This window comes from Tursiops truncatus, chromosome 2 (genome assembly GCF_011762595.2).
Source record: "Tursiops truncatus isolate mTurTru1 chromosome 2, mTurTru1.mat.Y, whole genome shotgun sequence".
Taxonomy (NCBI): domain Eukaryota; kingdom Metazoa; phylum Chordata; class Mammalia; order Artiodactyla; family Delphinidae; genus Tursiops; species Tursiops truncatus.
The window spans coordinates 67395290-67414757 of NC_047035.1; the positions used below are offsets into that span (position 1 = coordinate 67395290).

Sequence of the window (19468 nt, forward strand, 5' to 3'; positions counted from 1 at the left end):
AGACAGGCAGGATAAGGTATGACAGCACTTCCGTCGGAGAGGAGAGTTCTTGGTGAGGTAATGATAGTTACATAAAGGGAGTTTTGATCACTTTTCTTAGGAACCAACTTCACAAGGATGTTGAAGTAAAAATACTATTAATTACAAAACAACTTTGTTGAACCAAGTAATCAACTGTTTAACCTGGTACTGGCTGTGCATAATGCCTAAAACAGTAGGCATTCAATAAGTAATTGGAACAGAAAATAAATATATTTAGTCTTATTGCATGATTTTAAGAAAAAAACTCGGTCTTTCCACACGAAGTGGTTAATGTGTCAATAGAATTTTTACCATGCCCTAGGGGGAGACACTTGGAATAATAAGTAAGGGACCTTAGAATAATAGTCACTAGCAGTTTTATTGCTTAAATAGTCAAAGTAGAATATTCTTTCCTGCAGTTCTCCTCTTTGAAAGGTGTGCTTTTCTTTAAAGCTAAGTGTTTATAAGTGGTAAGTAAAATTTTACCAACTTAATATTTTTTTCAATACATGGTTGACTTTTAGAGTATAAGCCAAATACATCAATACACATATAAAATTAAGGCTATAAATAGAAAAATACCAGGCAATTCTTCAGTCTTGTTCAGTGTGATATTTGTTGTTATTATGAAAGTACACTACAAAAGAGGCTTGATACCTAAATCGCTTCCATTTCGTCTGTAATTATAACTTTTAGTATGTTAAGTAACTTTTAGTATGTTAAGTAAGATCTTAAAACCAGATTGTTGACTGGTTTTAAGACAACATCTGCTTGGGTCAATATATATTTGGACTAAGTTGAGCTGTTTTCTGTTTGTTTCTCATTTTCCTTATATGTGTTTCTCTTTCATTTTCCTTATATGTGTAATACAGAATTAGAGAAGGAATGTTGCTTTTGGTCTAAATATCAGCTGCTTTTATTGAGCTATAGAATTTGCATATCTATACATTTAATATGCATGTTAAAATAGAACTCTTAAAATTATAATCTACGGTATCTCCTCTTTCCTGAGTTTCTAAGGTTCGTGATTATGAAGCCTCAGCAGAGTGTTTTGAACAATGGAGTCTGAACTGTAATTAGAAGGCAACTTTAAATGAATGCTTACTTGCTTACATTTTTGCCATCTTTAGTATAATAGTTTTGTGTCTGATCTTAGTATGCTATATAGTATTTCAGTATTACTAAAAACAACTTATACATCCCCTTGCACTTTTTCTTTCAGTTGTCAAAATGTCACCATTATTGCTGGGATTCTAAGAAATCTCTACAGATGCCTCTGATGACATCAGAAACGATTGGTTCTAATCCTGTGAACTCTCTCGTGAAGAAAACATGCGACTCCTTTGGTTTAGAGGCCATATCTTTCAGGTCATCCAGAGGTGCCCAAGCCACACCAACAGAGAAGATGGTGATACCTACAATAGAAGTATTTTTAAGTCAATTAAAACCAAGTTCCAGCTTATGTATAAAATTACGTGTATATATTTTTCACACATTAGTACATAGTTGCAGACAAAACTGCCTTGTAATGCCTGAAGAACTAAATCCCTTGTACCAAATTGTTGGGCTGGTTTTAGCAGTAATCGTGATGAGAATGGCTAAACAGTTGGGTCAAAACCACAGGTTTTGCCATCAGTGCAGTTTACCACCTTAACAGATAAGTCATATGATCGCTGAAAGAAAAAAATAATTCGATAAAGTTCAACATCCATTCATGATAGTACACAGGAAGCTAGAAGGAGAAGGAAGCTTTCTTAACCTGATAATACCTAAAGACAAATAAGAACAAACCCTACAGCAAACATACTTAGTGAAATGGTGAAAACTACTCAGAGTTTGGCATGAGGAAGGACAACCTGCTATCATCACAATTAATTGTTATACTGGAGTCATAGCCAGTATAATAGAGCAAGAAAAAATGACACAGAAGATGGGATATATAAATGATGAAAGTTTTCTAAGGCTCTTGCCTTGTCTGGGGAACGGTGACAAGTCCTCTATGAGTGATAATTGTTTCTCCCATTTCATTATGTGTTGCATTAGCAAACTGGCCAATAGTAAGAAATTGACAGGGACTTCTCTGGTGGCGCAGTAGTTAGGAATCTGCCTGCCAATGCAGGGAACACTGGTTCAAGCCCTGGTCCGGGAAGATCCCACATGCCGCGGAGCAACTAAGCCTGTGTGCCACAACTACTCAGCCTGTGCTCTAGAGCCCACGAGCCACAACTGCTGAGGCCCACGTGCCTAGAGCCCATGCTCCGCAACAAGAGAAGCCACTGCAATGAGAAGCCCATGCACTCTGTAGCATAGAGTAGACCCCACTCGCAGCAACTAAACAAAGCCCGCAAACAGCAGTGAAGATCCAATGTGGCCAAAAATAAAGTTATTTTTTAAAAAAATTGACAGTCTTTAATCCCAAAGCAAAAGTTTTCTGATGATGAAAACAGCCAGGGACTTCCTGGCAGTCCAGTGGTTAAGACTCCATGCTTCCACTGTAGGGGGCAGGGGTTTGATTTCTGGTTGGGGAACTAAGATCCTGCATGCTGCACAGCGCAGCCAAAATAAAGTAACAAAAACCGCCAAAAAATGTCTATGAAGTGTAGACTACCATCTATGTACTGGAGGAAATCCCGCATGAAATTTTTAGAGTTTCTGAAATAGTTACTCCCTTCTATCCAAAGCTTCATCACCCTTCTAGTGGTATACAGTGATCAGAGTTGTGAATACTTAAGACATAAATAAAGCAGGTTTTGATGATGTAAAAGCTACTTGAAACAATTACTGATTTATCATCACCAGCTAATCCTCCCCTCTCCCTGGCGAAAGAAGTCAAAAAAATTTCTCCCCTTCAGTTTTCTTCACTTTTAATTTTACATTCAAGCTCAGATTGTCAAGCTCAGGCCCAGTATATAATTACAGTTAAAAAATCAAAACAGCTGTGCCCTAGCCCTGAACACCTATCCTATCTTCTGGCTTTTGTTAACTTTCACTTTGCTATCACTAAAGGATAACTTTCATGAAAATAGTGCGGCCCAACCTCCTGAAGTTCAATTAATCACATAGGGAGAATATATTTGAATTTATTTAGTTCACTTTATGTAGCCTGAATCCAATCCTGTTAACCATAAATTCAGTAAGCTACACTTTTAAGGAGTATGATAGCAAAAAGGTCTTCAACATAAGTTAGTTGAAGAATACATTAAGACATGTATAAAAATAAGCCATTGTATATATAGCTTAAATTGCAGGTATCCATTCTCTATTCTACTTAATAAAAACAGTATTCCATCAATACCTATAAAAGGACACAAGTGCACTAGCAGAGGTGCTAATAAATGTATAAAAGCAAAAGTCATTAGGAATTAAATAGGGAAAAGGAAGTACAGAGGAGTATAGAAAAATGTAAGGCTCTTCATTCTCCCCCTCCCAAGTTAGCATTTTTGTTTTTTTAAATATTATTGGGGGCTTCCCTGGTGGCGCAGTGGTTGGGAGTCCGCCTGCTGATGCAGAGGACATGGGTTCGTGCCCCGGTCTGGGAGCATCTCACATGCCACGGAGTGGCTGGGCCCGTGGGCCATGGCCGCTGAGCCTGCGCGTCCGGAGCCTGTGCTCCGCAATGGGAGAGGCCACAGCGGTGAGAGGCCCGCGTACCGCAAAAAAATATATATATATATTTATATTTATATATAAATATATTTTATATATATTATATATAATATATATTATATATATAATTGGACTCCCAATCATTCCGTTTTTATCCCAGGAAAGGGAACCTCAGCTTTTTCTTGGCCTGTTGATCTCAGCAACACACATGCTAATGTCTTCAGGAACTAGTGGCCTTTACCAAAGGTAATATTAAGGTTGGGGTAAGAGAAAGAACCTTTTTATACCCTTTTATAAGTGTTTCATTATCTCAAGGGGGATAAAAGACACTGAAAAGGAAATCTAAGTGGAATAGGGTTAAAGTCTTAATTGGTGATCTTAGAAAACTCATGGCAGACTGAAAACTACTAAAAAAAAGGATAAATTATCAAATAGCAGATTCATAGTAAGTTAATGATAAACTGTAATTGAGGGGTTATATATTCCAAGTTTGAGCCAAACATGAACACCTGTAACATTCCCTTGACATATGACATAGCTCTCATGGCAATTCTCCCCAAAATGCAGTGGTTAGGTAAGGATTCAGCCACACTTACCTGGGTTTTGTTTTGGGTTTTTTTAGAGGATTACAAAATCCTTATTTTTTACTTTTTTGGCCACATCACACAGCATGGGGGATCTTAGCTCCCCGACCAGGGATTGAACCCACACTCCCTGCAGTGGAAGTGCAGAGCCTTAACCACTGGCCTACCAGGGAAGTCCCTGCCTGGATTTTAATACTGGCCTCACCACTTACTAGGTGTGTGATTTGGGAAAGTCTGTTTCCTTATCTGTAGAATAAGATTTAGTAGGGCTGCTTTGACAATTAAATCAGTTAATACTGGGTAAAACTCTTAGAACAATGACTGCCATCCTATAGATGTTTGTTCAATCAAACAAACACTTAAGTTTATATTTACTCCTAAAATTCACTGAACCTCTCCCCAGTTCCCTTCCCAGACAAAGGACAAGGACCTTACCTGCATCATGTGCAGCAGCAGCAGGCCCTCGAACATCATCATAGGACTGCCCATCTGTGACAATTACCAGGAAGTTCTTGTTGGGGCTGTCCCTCATGGGACCAAACACATTTCTAACAGTAAAGGAAATGGCATCACCAGTAGCTGTCCCACCACTCATATAGCGGATGTTTCTGATAACGGCTAGGACATTCTCTTTGGTGCTATAGTCAGTGAAACTGAACTCTGTGCGCTGATCGTAGGTGAACTGTACGGCAGCTATCTTGGCACCAATGTCTGAGATTTCAAAAATCTTAGCTATGTTGGAAATAAATTCAAGAATGAGGCGGAAATTACTTTCACCAACACTACTGGAGCCATCAATTAGAAAGGCAATGTTCACTGAGTTGTAACAGGTCTTGCTGCACACCATTTGCTCATGAGTGCAGAGCTTCTGTACCAGAGGTTTTACGTATTTTGTGGTGCCAAACCAATTGGGCATGTAGTAAGAGAAGAAGCCATTACTCCGACAGACAGCCTAATGGGAGAGACACATAAAAGATAACCAAAGGAATCAAAAGTTGTTTCTTTAAAATTATGAAAACATTAAATCTTGAATCTTCAAAGTTAACCCAGATATGGTCCAGTCAGCACTACGCCTAGAGGTCCCAAACTGAATCACTACTATAACAGAAGACACTCTCAACTCCTTACCTTGTCAACAAATGCAACATCCGGAACCATTCCCAGTTCCTCAGGGATAGGCTTAGCCACAGAAACTATAAATACATTGACACCAAACTCTCTGGCCACAATGCCTGCTTCCTCAATGTCATCAGAAGGCCAGCCATCAATGAATACCACCACCACTTTGGGAATCCCTTTTCTCGCTCCAGTGTCTGCTGTGAAGAATTTCTGGGCGGTGTGCTTCAAGGCTTTTCCTAGGTTTGAAAAAGAAGCAAACTGGAATGGCACCACTGCTTAAAATGACACTTCTATTTCCCTGTACGAACTTGATGCCTCCAAGTTTAAGAATTTAACACATATAGAACTCAGTTCTTTAACACGTGCATCAGATGGGAAAGTTTAATTATCCATCATGCCTATTTTTTGTCTTCACAACCCACATTTCTTCCATCACCTACCCCCCAGAGCATTACATTTCCTTTCCTTACATCAATCACCAGTCAGAAACATAAACCTGACTCCCACTTCTGTACTTGTGCTCTCTATCTAGCCCCTTAGTGACTGACGAGTACCTCTACGGGCTCAGAACAAGAAGTCTCCCCTCAGAAGGTCCAACATTCTATTTTAGTTCTTTCTGTCACATCTGCATTCATTAGATGAGTCTGTTGATCTTTGCTTCTTTTAAATATTCTAAACAGGTACTTTTCTAAAGTGACATCTGCCCTACCTGAGGATTATAAGTCACAACGTCTTATATTTTTTAAAATGAGCAATACCAATAAACCCTTTGGTACATTTTCCATTATAAATTAAATATCTCAGATATCAAGTGCAGACCTAACCAAGATCAGTGCCAGGAAGAAGAGTTTCACTTCTGCTTATATAAAATAGCATAATACTGTCTTACATGTCTGATCATTCATAACCCTCTCTGTGTTACATCCCAGATGCTGAAGTCTACTTACCTGTATTGGTATTACCCCCTCTGAAACCTACTTCCTTTATGGCAAACAAAACATCTTTGGCTGATGTAAAGTTTTTCAAGTAAAATTCTATTTTGGGATGTTCACTAGGCAAAAAAGGGAAAAAATGTTATCCAGGGAGAATTGGAAATGTAAAACAAACAAGCAATATTATATACCTTAAAAAAAGTCTTTAAATTGGACAATACCTAAGTGTCTTAATTCCACAGCATACAGCCAACTAGGGTATATTGCATCCTTACTTGAATTTTAAGGGTTCTTTCAAAAAATGTAACAAAAACAACTGCTACCTTGAGGGTTTATTGTATTCTGGGTAATATGCTAAATACATACTACATGTATAATCTCATTTCATCATAACTGTACAAGGTAGGGATTATTATCCCTATTACATAAATGGAGGCCCAGAACACCTAGGTAATTTACCCAATAAAACATAACCACATTTTAAAATTCAGGTTTGTCTGGCTCCTAAACTATATGAAGCACCTGAAACCGGGTGGCTCAGGGCACTGGGCTTAATGGAAATCTGCAGAGATGGGCACCAGATAGTTGGAACATAGCTGGGTGTGAGTCTAGGTCTGCTCCAGTGGGGAACCTTGGAAGCCCTGAATAGTCTGGGTCTATTAACCCAGGTCTCTGGTCAGAAGAGGCAATTTCAGTGACACTAAGGCCAACATTTTTAAAATGAGAAAACTTACAAGGAAACAAATTATAAAGTATTATAATATTGAATTTTTCTTATGATAAATGATATTGACATTTGCTAATCTTACAATTATGTATATTTTAATAGATTTGGGATTTTTCATATTTAATAGTAAAAGAATTTCAGCTTTTATAACTTACTCTGTGTTCATTAGAGACCATGTTGAGTGAAAACAATTAGTTAAAGCACAATTTTTGTGTTTACAACTTTTAGATAAGTCAAAATTTCATCAGTGCAAAATTTTAAGATCTTAGCATTATCAATTGCCACTAAGTCAAGATTTCTGAAGGAAATAGCACTCATTGTATTTCTGCATACTTGGTGGCATGATTTCTATATACTTGGTGTAATGGTTGGGTCACAAAATCAGTTTTCATGAGTCAATAATCTTTTCATTTTTATGGTCACTTTTCAACTATCTAAATTATTATTTATGAGATTTAGTCTTAGTTTTGCATCCTTAATGAGATATTCTCTTATTCTACTTAAATATAAACTCTTGACATAGTTTATCTATTCTAATGTTCTTCCTAAAATAGAAAAATCATAAATCAGGACGTTTATAAAGAAGCTAGTCTTTGTATGCGTCTACAAAGTAGTGTAGCTTTCCTCTTGAAAAAGAGTTAGGTAAAAACAGCAAAGAAAAAATATTAGAAGAAAAATATTGAGGGGAATTTGCCCTATGAGATGTTAAAATATACAATAAAGCTACAATAATCAAAGCATTGTAGAAAAGATGTTAGAATTAACATATGGATCAAAGAAACATTTGTCTAAAGTTATAAATTGATATCACAAATGAATGGAATAAGAAGCTCATTTTTTTAAGATATGGGACAATGGTTAAATTATGTATAAATCAACAAAGTTAATGATTCTTACACCAAAAAAAATTCTAAGAACCAATTGTAAAAAACAAGATAAGAACAAATAGAAATATAAATATTTGTAATCCTACTTGTGACACCCTTACACACAGCTGATAGTAGTTTAAACTGAATCAACGTTCTAGAAAGCAATTTAACTGTTTATTTCAGAAGCCTTAAAAATGTCAGAACCCGGGCTTCCCTGGTGGCGCAGTGGTTGAGAGTCCGCCTGCCGATGTAGGGGACACGGGTTCGTGCCCCGGACCGGGAAGATCCCACATGCCACGGAGCGGCTAGGCCCATGAGCCATGACCGCTGAGCCTGTGCGTCCGGAGCCTGTGCTCCGCAACGGGAGAGGCCACAACAGTGAGAGGCCCGCGTACCGCAAAAAAAAAAAAAAAAAAAAAATGTCAGAACCCTTTGACTCAATCTCACTTCTGGGAATCTAGCCGAATGAATTTATCAGAGATGGCACAAGGATGACATAAGGATGCACAGTGTAATTGTGAAAAAACAATAGAATGGTTAAATAAATCATGCTAAGGAACATTACGAAACATCATTTTTTGAAGAATATTTGTGATACTGAGCTCACAATGCTCAGTATTGCGAGCATCAGTATTTTGATATAATCTGAGCTTTTGATATAATCTGAGCTTTTGAAAAAGAAATACACACATATGTACCATCAAATATTTTCTTAAAATACTGAAAGGAAATACAACATTTTACATTGATTATCTCAGAGGGGTATATTTGGGAAATTTTTTTTCTTTGTGTTTTATATGTTTTTCAAGCTTTCTCTAATGAGCATATGATAATCCTAAAAGACATGAATAAACACTACTATACAATAAATAAAAGGTTAAGCTTCAGATTTCCAATCAAGGGAATATGGAAAGAGCTAAAAAGAATAATGACCAAATAGAAGAAATAAACATCACTGCTTCCTCCTTCAGGGAAGAGAAATTAGGAATTGAGCAGAGCAGATGTGCAGAAGTAATCTGTATGAGCAACAAGACTTTTAGCCTACCTTCTGGTCCTCAAATAGATAGCATATAATTCTCTAAATCCTTTTATCCCAAAAAGGAAGCACTTATACCTACCCAGTCTGCTCAGGCAGTCTTAAATTCTGACTTCATAATTTGGGAATCCAGACTGTCCACACCTCAATTTGTTTATATTGAACTGAAATGTATGTACCCACTAAAAGGATTGATCATTTTTCATCATTCAAGACATCATTCAAGTCTCCTCCCATTTTAACAAGGTTGGTACCTGGCTTGAACAAGGCCCACGTGCGGTCCTTCTGTTCCAATTCCTAACATTAGAGCCACTTTCCCAACAAAATTCTTCTGTAGATTAAATCGGCGTTGCCCGATATTAAAACTTCCATCGATCAGAAATGCAATGTCTGCTTTACAGTCTGTGAACACCCAAACAAGTCTTTCCATTAGCAGTTTCAAGAGAAGGGAGGGAGAGAGAGAAAATATTCCGAAATGGATATCCGGACTCTTACCCTTATTGCCAGTTTTCTTCTCCGGTGTTTTCTTTAGTCGTTTACCTGAAACAAAAAAAAGCACCTGGCATTAGCAAAAGGAAGACAGTTCCATAGAAGGAGACCCACAAGGGAAAAGCTCATGATAAGGAGCATCATTCTTGAAAATACTTTTTTAAAAATTAATTTCCTCATGATTTTCTGGACTAGGGAAGCAATGCCCCAACAAAAAAACAAGTCAGGACTGTAGTAGACCTACATATTTAATATGCCTCCAATCCAGGACTTTGATATCCCAAACCCACAGTTGAGGTAGGATTGGAAACTCAGAGTTAGATTCTAATGTGCTTCATTTCTTTGACTTTAAAATTGCCACAGTCTTAGAAAGGGAGATCCCTGGCTATTTCTCAAATAGACACGCACTCATTTCTTTTATTCATATGACAAATGGAACTAGAAGTTCATGGTACTTTTACTTAGACCAGTTTCTAGGCATAGTTTATCAAATCAGGGAGAAATGGTAGGACTTCAAGAGAATGTCTAGCAGTAGAGTTTATAAATGAAAATAAAAGAAGGATAAGTAATTTGAAATATAAAATTGAAAGTTTCCCTATGCAATATACCAGTAAAGGTATTTGCTTTGTGTTTCAATATTTTAAAAAAGGAAAGCTTTTATCAATAACACTTATTTATAACTTCCTAATGCTGTGCCAGGCAACTAGGAGATAGGTTCCATATTTCATACCTATTGCTGGACGTGCTGTGGACACTGCTTGTCCTGTGGCTTCCTGGGTACCACTTTTGCCTTCTGTTAAAATAAAGAGAAGACTATTTTTTCCTCTTCCTTCCTTACCATCAAAGCATAATGAATCTAATTTAGGGTTCTATAGGATGATAAATGTAATAGAGTGATGGCAATTGCAAGAGTAATTGCTGCATGCTAGTTTCAAAGAACCAAAATGGATTCTCATCTATTGTATCGTATTTTTAAAAGATCACCATAAAATGAGTTCACATTCATTCACCTGTTTTTTTGAGTTAGGGTTATTTGGTAAATGTCAGGGCATTCTGATTGCAGGCAATTCAATTTTCTATTGCCATCTTCTGACAGCAAGATAATTTTCCTCCCATTTACCCAAGTTTGGCTTGAGTGTGTCCTTAACCCTTCGGATCCCCTGACTCTAACCCACAGTTGACCCTTCCAGTCTTGATCACAAGTTTTTCCATCAGAGTCAAAGAGGTTGATCTGAGAAAAGCAGAAAACTTTTTGGGGGGTTGGGGAGACAATATTTACACAAAAGTAAGAACACTTTAATTGTACCTACTTGTCACTGTGAAAGAAGCAGACCATCTGGAAAGCGTCTGAGACTGGATGCCATTGGCAACTACTGAGGAATAGTTTTCTCGACCTGGTAGGCTATAGATTCTTACGGGTCCCCCTGAGTTGCTGATTACACCCCTGCAACACAAGAATAACAGCTGAGACTCTATCCACACTTTTTCAGGGGCATTTGACTGACTTATATGGCCATACTGCACCTATTATTCTGATTAATCAAGAAAATAGTTCAGCAGGGAAGCCATCTAAGGATGCTGTCAACCTTTTTAAAAACTTGCTTACCCAGGTACAAAATCCACCTAGGGAAATAGTTTTGTGCTGTGAAACTTCTTAAGTGTTAATAAGGACACACTTGCAGTTTCCTGTTCCCTACAGCTCAGAGGATCAGAGTTAAGAGTGCCAAACAGTCTTCTAAAATACTCTAACTACATGTCTTTGAACTTCATTTTTTTTTTAAAAAGTGTCATACTGGCCATTCTCTCACAGGACAGAAGAGTGGTGATGAATATGGGCTCTGGAGGCAGACCTGGGCTTTCAGTCCCAGCTCTGGCACTTGCTAACAGTGGTGGCCTTGGGCAAGATACTTGACAACTCTCTGAATTCAGTTTCCTCATCTGTAAAATGGGGTAAAATTGTACCTACCTTGTACAGCTGTAGAGTCGTCGTGGAAGTTAAAATAATGGCTGTCATACAGTAAAAACTCAGTAATATAGTACATGATTAGGAATGTTTTTAGAATCACAGGACTCTAGCTATCCAGAAATAATGCAATTTGCCTTTAGTCAGAAAGCTTCCCTTATGTAGTTGGTGACTCAAGGATATCCAGGAAAACCTTAAAAATGTATCCATCTTCTATGGCCAAAATTGGTACCAAAAGAAAGAAAAGGTGGGAGGGGGTGTCCAGATGGCTAAAGAGAAAGGGAAATAATCACACTTGCATTTCTCTCCCCTTGGCATGTTGGAGCTTACCTGTGGATGGCGGCACCACATATGCTTGATACAGAAGCATATACTATGTTCCCAAACACGGAGAATTCCTCCAGAGGGCAACCACCTGGACAGAGCACATCTGCTTTTTCTTTCCTGATGTCCAGGCCTCTGGTAAAGCATGTGATAGCGATGGGAACTGAAGAGAAAGGAGAGACGTAAAAACCATTCTTAGGACATTTAGGGAAGTGGTGGTGGGGGAACTAGAATATGAGATTGAAATTTTACTTCCCTAATTTCTACACGTCTTGTTAAGAATATTGATGTAGGTACTGTTCCACACCATTCCAGATTTTAGCAAGCCAAAAATCAGTTTTCCAATTTAATCTAGTTCTCAGACATTGTAAAGTCTAATGGGAGAATTTTAGTTCTTATCAGTTTGGAGATGCATAATTGGAAATATATCAGAATTAGAAAATAACATTAGTCACTGACCATTTATTAAATTCATTCTAGAAATATAAGAACCTCAACTCTGATTACAACTGTGTACATAGTTGCCTGAGGTGAAGATATTAAATCTGGGTTGAACCTCTGAGGAACATTTTTATAGAAACATGCACAAATCTAAGTCATCCGTTGCTTCTGAGGGCCATTTATATCAGTTTTCTTCAAATGCAGCGCATTAAAATTATATTTTAATTTAAGCAAACCAGTAAAAAGGTGCTTCACTTTACAGAACGTCATTTAGCTCAATCATTCATTTTTCAGCTGAAGTAATTAAAGCCATGGGGTTATTTTGCCCAAGGTCACACAGCCCAAGGAAAATTCTGTAACTCCTGCAGGACAGGAAACAGAGAAGTTAGTCCGTTCAGAATGGAGCATTTTAATCTGAATTGAACCTGCTTATTTCCGCTCCAGATCTGTCCAGAGAGATATATCAGGCAGTGAATGCAGTTTTAGAAAGCACTGTTAATACTCTCAAGTTTTACATGGTCAACCCAACTAATAATCATAGTTTTTACTACAAAAGATGTTAGAGACAAGCCCTTGGCAACATGTAACAAGATAACTTAATACAACATATTAATTCATCAATTTACTGTGACTATTAAATTGAGGATAATGTTTTTAAATACTATTTTCCAAACACTGGAAATTGTGGTTATCCAAACCTTTTTGAAACAGATGTTTTCCAAACGTTTTTGAAACAGATGTTAATCATTAAAAAAATTTTTTTTTTCTTTTTCCAAGACAGTAGTGCTGTCTGGTCATACTGCCCCACTGAGAAGCCTGCCACTAGCAAGGACCCTCTTCTAAGAGCCCTCTGTGCCCAGCCCTGGACTGTACACCTCCATGGAAAGGAAGGCAGGACGCCATGAAAGGTACAATGCTGATTCCCTAGCTCTGAAACACTCTAGATTGCTGGGCAAGTTAAAATCCTTACCAAGAACAGTAGCCTCATACCTATGAGCTTCATACCTGTTAGCAAACAGCCTTAATTTTCCTCCCATTTTCGAGGCACCAGAGGCTCTGCCTTTAGCTGCCAACACTGACTTTAGTGTGTGTTTGTGTGAGGGGGCACTGAATACAGCCCTCAGCAATACTTACCTTCCTTTCTCCTTTCAAGAAAAATAAAGGATAGATTTTGAAAAAGAGTTTGATTTTTATGTTGTAGAAAACACACCGAACCACACACCCTTACTCGGACTTCTACGTGTGGAACACACTCCTTTTAGACTCTCTCGAATATGAAATGGGCCCGTAAATGCTACCTTTTTTTTTTTTTTTTTTTTATAGGGGTCATTCCTGGAAACACAGCGAGGGGGTCAAACAAGATGGGACAACGATGTAAGCCTCTCTTTCACTCCCGAAGCCTCTCTCTCTCTCTCTGACAGTCTGAAGGCCTCTCCCTGACCCCAAACTCCGCGGAACACCCGGGACTACGGCGCTCCTCAGTGGGGCTCAACGAACACCCCCCACTTCTGCTGCCGCTGTTCGGCTTGCTGGGGGGAGAGGAAGCTCCGGGGTTGTGGGTGTGGATGGGGGGAGGCTTCCTTCTCCGCACCTTGTGAAGAACGTCCCCATCGGACCCCAGGAGCCCCTTCCCGAGGGAGAAATGGGTAAGCCGGAGTAGATGGGCTGTAGGTATGAATGGGGTGCGCCAGGCAGCAGCTCCAACCTTCGCACCCTTATAGCTCCAGCCCCCGGCCAAGGCCCAGGGGCTCCATCTGAGTGCGTTCCTACGCGCTGGCCCGCAGCCCCTCGCAACCCCCGGACAGAGCCCTGCTCCCGGACCCGGGAACCCGCAACTCACCGGCTCCCTCGCTGCCCGCGGTCTGTGGCAGCAACAGCAAAAGACAGACACCTGCGAAGAGAGGACAGCTCGAGGGCTGGTTCCAGCCTCCACCTCCACCTTGCTTGGTGCGAGGGGAAGAGGGCAGTGAGGGGCGCGTACCCACCAAGGCAGAGAATCGGGATCCAGGCTGCAGACATGGTAGCCTAGGGGCTGCTCGGACCTGGGAGGGAGGGAGAATGCAAGGGAGGCTCCCCGAGAACGGAGATCCCTACGTCCCCACCACACCGCGCCCGCCCCCCGCCCCCTCAGGGATCCCGCACCCCTCGGAAACCCAGGGGCGGCCGAGGAGAGGAGGAGACCGAAGAGGCCGCTGCCCGGGAGCTCGTGCCACTCTCAGTCTGGAGGCGACGCTCCGGCTGCAAATCAAGCCAAACCCAGAGTCGAGGTGCAACCCCGGACCAGGAGGAGGGTGCACCCTGAAGACAGACAGACAAGCTGGGAGCGACAAAGGGGAGACACGAACAGGCAGGCGTCAGGGACCCGCACGCCCGCGCCGGACGCCGGGGGCTCTGCACCTGAGTCGAATCCGCCCGGCTGCGCCCGAGTGCGGAAAGCGCGGCTCCCACGGCCGCTATAAAGGCTGGGCCGCGCGCATGAGCACTGTGCGGGGGGCGCGCGCGGAGAGGGGGCTGGGAGCTGGTCCCCCGGGACCAGGCGGCGGCCGTCCAGCTCCGCCCTCACCCCCTCTCCGTCCCGGGGTGAGGCCGCGCCGAGGCGCCACCCCCGCGGCGCGGGACTCGGCCACCTGGATGCCGCGTCCGTCCCCGGGGGAGACGCGAAAGCCCGGGGGAGGGCCGGGGACCTCGCCGGCCCCGGCGTCAGGGGAGCCGGGACGAGTGTAGGGCGGCGGCGGGAGCGCGCGGGGAGGTTGCCCGACGTGCGGCGACCGGGCGTGGCTGCCCGAGGGAGCCGGCCTCACCCGGGCTGGGGAGTGGTGGTTCCCCGCGCACAGTCCCCGCGGCGGGAGCTGCGGCGCCGGGAACGCGGGGCCCCGGAGAGCTACCAGGTACACGCGGCCTCAGAACAAACTTCCCAAATCTGTGCTCCCGTTGAAACAAAGTTCGTATTTCTGAAGTCACGCCAACCTGGGTTGGATAAACGCGTGCCCTGTATTTGTTAGAAACCCCATCAGCGGACTGGTTTTTCTTCGGATTTTAGGGATCCAGCCTTCCGACTTTGTTTCTGCCACGGTCGGATTTTCCCCGGGGGCTCCATTTACTGTCATGGGTAGGACCACGCTTGGGAGGTGGCCCGGACCCTTCTTTACATTTGCCTTTTCTTCTTTTCTAGATCAGGAAGGATTTATGACTGCCTTTCCAAACTCCCAGACCTGGTGTCTGTTGGGATTGCACAGATCTCAGATGTGGTAATATGCTCTTCCACCCTTCTCTTTCTCTCTCATCCTGGTAACTTTTCACATGAGGAAACGGGAGAAAGCAGAATTCACGTGGAGTGTAAAGTGACACAGGACCTGCAAGGCAGCTGAGGAACCACCCCCAGACGCAGGAGAGGGGGCACGATTTCGTTTTTTAAAAGTTTTATTTAGTCCAAAGAATAGGATTTTAGTTAGGTCTAAAGAATAACCAATAATTTATATACCGTAAAATCCATCCCTTTTCGGTGATTTCCACGATTTTTAGTAAGTATACAGAGTTACGCAGCCATCACCACAATTCAATTTTAGGACACTTCCAGCACCCCCAAAAGGATCCCGTCTGGCCATTGGCAGCCAATCCCTTTTCCCGCCCTCAGCCCTAGGCAACACCAATGTAATTCCCGTCTCTAAAGGTTTGTTTTTTATGGATATTTCATATAAATGGAATGATACAATATGTGGCTTCTTTTACTGAGCATAATGTTTTTAAGTTTCATTCATTCTGTAACATGAATGAGTTCTTCCTTCCTTTTTATTGCTGAATAGTATTCCTATACGTTTTATGTTAGGAAGGAAACATACCACCACCACCTGGAAGCCAAATATGGTAGTGGTTTTACAACTATCCTTTCAATCTGGAATGAGTCAGTATTGCACCAGGCAGCTGCGGAGGGGCGGGCCGGCGGTGTTGATTTCATTCCCTTTACTATCTGAATGTCTTTTGGAGAGAAAGAGACTGAATAACATTTGTGGACTAGGAGGTTTTTGATTCTTATTTTCATGGCTGCCTTAAAGATTTAATCCCTCTCATGGTAGAGAGAGTTGCCCTTTTCTTAGAAACCCAGCAATGTAGCCACCACCCCTGATATTTTCCTTGGGAGAAATGTTAGGCCTTCAGGACCGTTAAAGCTGTCTTTATCATTATTGCTTGCTGCGTGTCCTCAGTCAGGTTTGGATAACCTCCTCCAATTAGGCTGGGCAAATTGTAGTGATGCTATATAATTAGGGAGAGATCACCTCCAGGAAAAAGGCTAGCACTCCACAGCTCAACCCAAATGGCTAAAAGGTACTGCTCTTCAGAACTCCCACAAGGCTCAGCCCTCCTGTGATGTAATTTCACCGAGCCATTTAGCAGAGTCAGAACTATGCAGCTATTTCCATCATTGACCCTGAGTCTGTGACTATTAAAAAATAAAGGAAATACCTCACTGAGTTTCATTGGTTGTTTACCCAAAGATACAGTTTAATTATTTTGTTTTGAAACATTTAAGAGAAGTTAGTCTTTATTTTTCTAGTTTGAAAGACTAACCATGTGGAGTGGGGATGAGATTTCTCTTTCTCACTTAGTTTGTATCTCAGGCTCACCATAAGCATATTGAGAAAAATAATATCTGAACTTAAGTGGTAGTTGCTTCTGCTGTGGAAACATCTGAAGAAGAGACGGAAAGTCAAATAAATCTGGGTACGATTGACTTAAAAAGACAAATTGTTAAAATTATAGTTTTGTATTCAACTGGGTAACATTTCAGGGTATTATACTTCTAGGATGCCTAGTTAGTTTATCCTGCTTTATATAAGAGTATTTGATATTCAAATTTTAGACTAACTCTCTGTAGAGCGTTGGATTCCTAACTGGGCTGCACAATGGAATCACCTGGGGAGCTTTAAAAAGCACTGAATCCTGGGCTTCCCCGGTGGTGCAGTGGTTGAGAGTCCGCCTGCCAATGCAGGGGATACGGGTTCGTGCCCCGGTCTGGGAAGATTCCACATGCTGCGGAGCGGCTGGGCCCGTGAGCCATGGCTGCTGAGCCTGCGCGTCCGGAGCCTGTGCTCCACAATGGGAGAGGCCACAACAGTGAGAGGCCCGCGTACCCCAAAAAAAAAAAAAAAAAAAAAAAAAACAGTACTGAATCCTGAGTCCCACCCCAGAGATTCTAATGTAATTGGTCAGGGCCAGGGCATTAGAATTTTTTAAAGCTCTCCAGGTGATTCTAATGTATTGCCCAGAGGGCCTAATACTTAGGTCAATGTTAGAGGTTAAACGAATAATTCTAATTTTTCATTCTTCTTTCATTATCTTTTCATTAAAATTCCACCTTAAATGTGCCTACTGCGTTCCCCTGTTAAAACATGGAAGCATCTTCTGACCTGATGGCTCTTTGAAAACGATCCTTAACAGAAAGATTGTAAACTCATTTTCAAAAGCAATTTTCCGTGAGTGTAGTGTCTGATCACATTTCTAACTTTGTGCAGAATGGGCTGGCATTGGGAAGGGAGTGGGCTGCCTCTCAAACTGATACCCTAGGTGGCATCTTCAAGCTTTAGGATGAGGCTGAAAAGAGTTTCTCAAGAATAGCTGGGTTCTCTGAGTGGACTTGGCTCATTGTCTACATAGATAACCTCTAGTTTATGGGTCCCCTCCCTTCTGTTTTTATCTAGGTATGAATCTGGTGTTACCCAGAAGTTTTTATGTTTTTGTTGTTGGTATTTTGTTTTTATTTTTTAAAGGAATATCAGTCCTGTCCCACGCCCTATACCTTTAACCTCCCCTGCAAACTGTTACTTAGCTAATGCAGTGCATAGTGATTTGATTTTATTTTGGTTATGGTGATCTTAAAGTGAGTTTGTTCCCTTTTAGGAAGTGTATGTTTGTCCTGCAGTATCCCATAAGTCTCTATGGTTAGTTATAGAGCATTAGCAGTTTGTAAACTCCTATCACCTATGTTATTTGACCCACATTGATGTTTATTTTGTATCCATTTTTCCTGCTCGATTCCTTTCCATTGTTCACATGTGATACTAAGCAAGTATGTACATCTAGCCTTTCAGTTTTTGATGATTTCTAGCAATAGAATAAATGTTCACAGCCTCTGAGGAGTGAATATTAAAAAGTTGACTCAGAGATAGCCTTATGACCACGAGCAATCACTTCCTTTTTCTGGCCCTTAGTTGCCTTTCCTATAAAGTCAAGGAGACTAGACCAAGTGATTGGAAGGGACCTCTGACTGGCTGAATTCTGTGGCTGGGCAGTTGCTCCCTGGGCACATATAGCCTTCAAGGGCTGTGCTGTTTCTGGGGTTTGGAAACCTTAGGAAACACTGGCTGTGCCAACTACCTCCCAGCACTCATCCCTTCTTATGGAAGGTCTCTTGCTATTCACCTCTCACTGCTAAACCGTGGCCTGGATCATGTTTGCCCCTTATTTACCAAGAAGTAATGGATGTCACATTGCCACCAGAATGCCACCGGAATGCCTTCCTAAGCGAGGAAAGCTGTGACAGGGAACATAAATTCATTGTATAGGCCCAGCACACGTCCCATGCAAGCTCCTGAAGGTGAAGGATCTTTCTCTCATGTTCATCACTGCACCTCTAGTCCCCAGTGAAGTGTCTAGCACATAATAGGTACTCAAGAAATATTTGTTAAATGAATGAGTCAATCCCATTGTCTTGTCATTTGCGATATTGTTTTTTAAAAAGTTAACTTTTGAACAGTTTTAGGTTTATAGAAACATCGATAAGACTAGAGTTCCCATATACCCCACATCCAGTTTCCCCTGTTAACATCTTACATTCGTATGGCACAGTTGTCACAATTCATGAACCAATACTGACACATTCTTAAAAATAAATTTATTTATTTATTTTTGGCTGCATTGGGTCTTCGTTGCAGTGCACGGGCTTCTCATTGCGGTGGCTGCTCTCGTTGCGGAGCAGGGGCTCTAGGCACACAGGCTTCAGTATTTGTGGCATGTGAGTTCAGTAGTTGTGACGCACAGGCTTAGTTGCTCCATGGCATGTGGGATCTTCGCAGACCAGGGATCGAACCTGTGTCCCCTGCACTGGCAGGCGGATTCTTAGCCACTGCACCACCAGGGAAGTCCCAATACTGACACATTAACTAAAGTCCATATTTTCCGCAGATTTCCTTAGTGTTTACCTAATACCCTTTTTCTCTTCCAGGATCCTATCCAGGATACTGCATAACATTTAGTCAGCATGTCTTCTTGGACTCCTCTGCACTGTGACACTTTCTCAAATGTTCCTTGTTCTGATGACCTTGAGAGTTTTTTAAAAAAATTATTTATTTTATTTATTTAT

The 19468-nt window shown here is 41.4% G+C and overlaps 1 protein-coding gene across 1 annotated transcript; it reads right to left on the minus strand.

Moving 5' to 3' along the window:
* Positions 1 to 265: 265 nt before the first annotated feature.
* On the minus strand, positions 266 to 14798 carry COCH (cochlin). Its single transcript, XM_019924094.3, has 11 exons — positions 14097 to 14798; positions 13952 to 14002; positions 11677 to 11833; positions 10694 to 10827; positions 10114 to 10176; positions 9390 to 9434; positions 9149 to 9296; positions 6278 to 6381; positions 5340 to 5566; positions 4647 to 5163; positions 266 to 1436 (listed from the first exon to the last, which is right to left on the minus strand). The coding sequence occupies exons 1-11, from the start codon at positions 14128 to 14130 to the stop codon at positions 1261 to 1263; spliced, it is 1656 nt and encodes a 551-aa protein (XP_019779653.1). The 5' UTR covers positions 14131 to 14798; the 3' UTR covers positions 266 to 1260.
* Between the last annotated feature and the right edge of the window lie 4670 nt (positions 14799 to 19468).

Excerpts from the sequence above, each read along its gene's own strand:
- COCH (XM_019924094.3), bottom strand. The coding sequence starts at position 14,130 with ATGTCTGCAGCCTGGATCCCGATTCTCTGCCTTG. Across the intron at positions 10,177-10,693 it reads TGCTTCTTTCACAGTGACAA|AAGGCAAAAGTGGTACCCAG; the intron begins GTAGGTACAATT and ends TTATTTTAACAG. Across the intron at positions 6,382-9,148 it reads GTGGGCCTTGTTCAAGCCAG|TGAACATCCCAAAATAGAAT; the intron begins GTACCAACCTTG and ends TTTTTTGCCTAG.